Below are 5569 nucleotides of genomic sequence, written 5' to 3'. Positions count from 1 at the left end.
GGTATAGTGTTGGCATGCATCTTACAAAGCTAGCAAGTGTTGCTCACTTCCAAGTGGGAAAGTGGGGACAGTGCTCGTTGTTCACCTTTTGCTATTTCTTACTTGTTTCTCTAATTTGTTTAATTTTTCTTGCTTTGACTTTTTGTATTTTACTCTATCGCCATTCTTTTTTTCCTGAATTTCTTTCTTTCTGAATTTTTTCTCTTCAGCCATCTCACCTGTCAATCCTCCCTTTTTCTTTGACCCTTTCATCTGCACCCCATGATTGTGCTGCTGTTTCTGTCTCCCTAATGTGGGGGAACTGGCAAATTTTGCTATGGGGCCCTCTGATTTCTAATTACGTCCCTGTTTTGGACCCCTGTAGGCTAGCCATGGATAAAGGCAAGAAAAGAAAAATTTCTGAAGAAAACAGAGTGTTTAATGATACATGGACAGAATCATTTGCATTCTCTACTGACAAGACTGGTTTACCAGTATGCTTAATATGTGGTGAGAAATTTGCAAACAACAAAAAGTCGAATATTGCAAGACATTTCCAGAATAAACACACAGCCTTTGCTGAAAAATATCCAGATGGAGATGAGAGACGAAAAGCCGTTGCAGAACTTATGAGGAAGGTTGATAGGAGCAAAAATAATTTCAAGAAGTGGGTGAAGTCTGCAAATTCCACAACATATGCTAGTTTTGTAGCCGCTCAGGAAATAGTCAAGCACGGGAAGCCGTTCACAGATGGAGAGTATATAAAAGAAGCATTCATTAAGATTTCGGAACATCTATACATGGACTTCAAAAACAAGAATGAAATTGTGCAGAAAATCAAAGACATGCCTCTCTCTGCGAAGACTGTTAAAGACAGAACCCTAAAAATGGCAGAAAACATTAGCAAACAGCAAATTCAAGACATTAGTTCAGCTGTGGCGTACTCCATCGCCTGTGATGAGTCCAAAGATAAAGGTGATATTGAACAAATAGTGCTGTTCTGCCGATATGTCAACTCTTTTGGGCCACAGGAAGAACTGATTGAGCTGATACCACTAAAAGGCCAAACAAGGGGCGAGGATATCTGTAAGGCTGTCCTGGACTTTTTAAGTGCTAAAAAAATAAACACCAACCACCTGGTCTCAGTGGCTACTGATGGGGCACCGAGCATGAGAGGAGCACAGAAGGGCTTTGTGGCTCTACTGCAGAAGGCACTGGGTAGAACGCTGCTGTCATTTCATTGCATCCTGCACCAAGAGGCATTGTGTGCTCAAACATTTCCCCCCGAATGCACAAAAGTGATGGATGTGGTCATTCAGATTGTTAATAAGATAATGGCAAAGGGTTTAAACCACCGCCAGTTTCGTTTGCTATTGGATGAGGTGGAAAGCACATATTCTGACCTCCTGCTCCACAACAAGGTACGGTGGCTGTCCAGAGGCGAGGTGCTAAAACGCTTTGTCACATGTTTGGAAGAAGTAAAAACCTTCCTGGCCAGCAAAGAGCTCACCTTTGCTGAGCTGGAACAGCCAGAGTGGCTGGAAAAATTACATTTTATGGTAGATATGACAGCCCATCTAAACACGCTAAATACAACCCTTCAGGGGAAAGGAGGCACAGCCCTGCACATGCTGGAGGAGGTTTTGGCATTCGAGCGCAAGTTGACAGTGTTTGTCAAAGATTTCCAGAGAGGTACACTGTCTCACTTTCCTTCTTTGAGAGAGTTCAAACAAAGTCATGATACGATAAATTTGGAATATTTCAAGTCTGCAATCACCGCAATTCAAAGCTCGTTTGGGAAACGATTCTGTGAGTTCAGAGAGGAAAAAAGCACATTATCCTTCCCTGTCACTCCCCTGGCGATCGATCCATCCCTATTGAATATGACTGCATTTGCAGGTGTAAGTCAACCTGATCTTGAGATGGAACTGGCCGATATAGCCGCCAAAGATATATGGGTGTCCAAGTTCAAATGCTTAACCGCTACTCTTGAGGATGTTGCCCGTCAGAAGGCCATTCTAGCTCAGAATCATAAATGGAGTGATATTGAAAACCTTCCCAAACAGGACAAACTTGTATTCGAAACATGGAATGCCATCCCCGACACTTATATAAACATGAAAAAGTATGCATTTGGAGTCCTGTCGATCTTCGGTTCCACATATGTATGTGAGCAGGTCTTCTCCAACATGAACTATATTAAAAACAAACATCGATCACGCCTCACAGATGACAGCTTGCAAGCCTGTGTGAAAATGAAGGTGACGTCTTACAGCCCTGATGTGCAGACAGTGAGCACTGAGGTTCAGGAGCAAAAGTCCCATTAACCAGGTAAATTAAATATTTTAATTAGCTATTAATTTGCAAAAATATATTTTACATTGTTAAGTGAAAGTCCTTTTTTTGTTCAGATTGACAGCTGACTGCACGATCCTGTATATATAGTTTAAGCAGGTAAGAAACAATATATGCAGTGTTATATTTGTTTTAAATGTCGCAATGGTTTTGCGGCTCCCAGTTTTTTTTTCTTCGGAAACGGGTCCAAGTGGCTCTTTTTGTCTTAAAGGTTGCAGACCCCTGACCTACACTAACTATGCAGATGATACCCAGATCCTCCTCGCACTTTCCGGGGATTACAACAAGGATTTGGCCTTGGTAAATAGGGTGTATTTTATCATCCAGGCATGGATGGCAACCCATGCTCTATGCCTGAATGATGACAAAACAGAGCTAATCATTCTAGGCACACATTCCACTCTAAAAAACGAGGCCAGAAATACCATGCCTTCGAGATCGATGGAAATATCATCAACGTGGTCAAGGAAGTGAAGACTCTTGGCTTCTACCTAGATGCCACCCTATACTTCAGCAAACGGGTCAACTCTCTGGCCTCAGCCACAGCTTACACATGTAAGCTTATCAGAGCTGGTAAACACTTCATTTCCGATGAGAATTGCATAATCCTAGCTAAAGCCCTCATCCTATCCAGACTCAATTATTGGAACGCTCTATATATTGGAGCTAACAAATTCATTCCAAAAATAATACAAATTCTACAAAATAATGCCCCGAGAGCAGCTCTTGGCATCTCTAAACGTACCCATATCTCTAAGATAAGATGAAGAACTGGCTGTCGACCCAAGACAAAATCTTACTGAAAGTGGCCTCCCTTACGCACAAAGCATTGAACAACGCAGCTCCTACCTATCTCTCTGATAAAATTACAGAAAGAAGATCATCCAGACCTTCAAGAAGTACCTATGCCAATACCCTTATCACTCCGAGATTCAAATTGACCAAAGCTGGAGGTGCTAGCTTCCCTGTCCGGGTGGCCCAAGTATGGAATTCATTACCCCAAACCATACGTGCTGAGAAATCCTACCCCAAATTCAGAGCTAACTACATCAATCACAAAGTAATCGTCCAACTAGCCAGTACCCCCCGACATCCCCCTGCTGTTATTACAGATTCAGATTATACACTGTAAATTGCTCAGCACTAACATTGCCTGATGATCTACTACCGTAATCTCTTTATAAATATATCATGTATATAACCTAGTGTATATTCGTTAGTATATAACCTACTGCAGTATCATGTCTATAGTATTGTTCACCTTGCAAATTGTAACTTGTAACTTTGTAACCCTTGTAAGCTTTGCATATCCTGTATTGCTGCGCCCTTTTACCCCCGGGTCTGGTGCGCATTATAAATGAATAAAACAAACAAGCTACTCACTAACACAAGTGCATTTTTAACACTGCTCCCAAATATCTATCTGCCCGCCTTCAGCACTATAACCCATCACGTACCCTCAGATCAAGGAATCAAATCGGACTTGTACAGCCTTGTTTCAGACTGGCCAAAGCAGGCAGCATTAGTTTTGATGTATTAGGTCCTAGTGCTTGAAATTTACTCCTACTACCTCTCAAAATCATTGACACGACTAATGATTAAAAAAAAGGGGTGAAGACCCTACTCTTCAACTGTCCACCTAATTAAACCCTCGGCTTTCTTATCCTGTAGGATTCCACCTTTTTACGCAAATCTGACCCCTACTTCTGTGTTACCTCACTGAGTTTGTCCCGTTTTTTTTTGTGTGCAGCCTGCGGGCATGTGGCCCAGTATATAAAAATTCAAATAAATAAAGCTAAACCCCTAAAGTCAATCAATGAGAATAGTGTGACCAACATTGTAGAAGGCCTCTGAAAGGCTGAATATGAGGGCACTCATTTCCTCACAGTTTTCTAGTATTATAATATACTAAATGGACATGTCATTTAAGTGCCCATGCCTGGGACGGAGTCCAATTGAAAAGCGTGTAGGATATAATTTGACTATACATTACTTTTCAGTTGGTAATCGGGCGAGGTTTCTAGAATATTAGCTAAATTGGGCAGACATGAGATGGAAAGAGAAATGTGAACAATAGAGTTTAAGAAAGGCACAACTGACAAAATCATTTCAACTAATTCAAAAGTGGTTACAGGCAACCAAATGTTTAGTTCCATTTACCGTTTTTGGTGGGCAGCAGTCACTAGGATGGACTTAAGGTTTTGGATTCTGCTAGGTGATCGAGAGTGGTACAAATTAACATTTTTCGGGAAAGTAGATCTTGTCCCAAATGTTACTTTGTACATCTTCACCCGGAGCAGGTCTAGAGCCCACTTCTGTGTAGATTTGTTCAACTTTCATGTGAAAAAAAGTAGTAATTTCTGTTTTTTTATGCTGTCGACTTCTGACTGCGCACGCATTGTGAGTGAGTGCCATTGCGTGTGCTGTCTCACTGGAGGTTACTTTGCATCCGGTATTGCTTTGGCCCTTGTGTGCTTCTGCTGCAATAGGTTTTTACTATGAAAACCGGGGAGAGGTGTTGGGGAGAATTCTCATTTCATGGCTAATTTCCCTTACCTAGTGAGTCCCTCAGAAGCTTTGCTGGATCTTTGGAGTTGTTTCTTTCCACTTGGTAAGAGTGTGAGCTTTTCCCCCACTCTTACTTGTATTTTGCTATGTGTTTTGACCTGTTTTTGCGATTGTGGGCTCTGGAGTACACCACTTCAGTACCCCCCTCTTTTTGTGGGTCACAGCACCTTCTGTGCAATGGCACAGGGTTGTCGTTCAGACTCCCCTCCCCCCCCCCCCGACTCCATTTCTGAGGTGACTACCGTCCCCCAGAAAAGGGTAAAGTTACCATTAAGTTTACTTAGACTTAACCACAGATCCAGTAGACACCATCTTACATGGAGTGCTGGAAGGGTTAACTCCTAACTTTTTATCTGTACCTCCTAGAGCATTGTTTCGCTCTTAACATTTAGACATGGCTGGTGGCACTGGCATCTACCCTAAATTTCTACTGCCGTTATCTTATATAACCGTGGTAATATTGTAGGCTATTGTGTTAGCCTCAGACTTAAACCCGCTTGACCAAATCGTTTTTCGTTTGGCTCCGGGGCGGTTTATTCGCCATTTCTTTTTTTTAAACTCCTTCTTGTGTTTTACTTTGCGCAGCAAACCAGGTTTGCCTTCTTTGTTCACTGTCTTTTGGCGGGCTTCTACCTAGAAGCCCTCCTCAGGGCGCCTGGGTGTCTAA

At 42.2% G+C, this 5569-nt stretch overlaps 1 protein-coding gene across 1 annotated transcript; it reads left to right on the top strand.

Annotated features, from left to right (window-relative positions):
* Window positions 1-371: 371 nt before the first annotated feature.
* Window positions 372-2306, top strand: LOC138526015 (general transcription factor II-I repeat domain-containing protein 2-like). Its single transcript, XM_069636308.1, has one exon. It carries the CDS (start codon window positions 372-374, stop codon window positions 2304-2306), a length of 1935 nt encoding a protein of 644 aa, XP_069492409.1.
* The last annotated feature ends 3263 nt before the right edge of the window (window positions 2307-5569 follow it).

Source organism: Ambystoma mexicanum, chromosome 7p (assembly GCF_040938575.1).
Source record: "Ambystoma mexicanum isolate Mex_15411 chromosome 7p, UKY_AmexF1_1, whole genome shotgun sequence".
In the NCBI taxonomy this organism is placed as follows: Eukaryota; Metazoa; Chordata; class Amphibia; order Caudata; family Ambystomatidae; genus Ambystoma; species Ambystoma mexicanum.
Note: the sequence above shows the minus strand (reverse complement) of the source record. Positions and strands in the feature narration are given on the sequence as shown.

Bases quoted from the DNA above. Each gene is read 5' to 3' on its own strand.
- LOC138526015 (XM_069636308.1), top strand. From the start codon at position 372: ATGGATAAAGGCAAGAAAAGAAAAATTTCTGAAGAAAACAGAGTGTTT.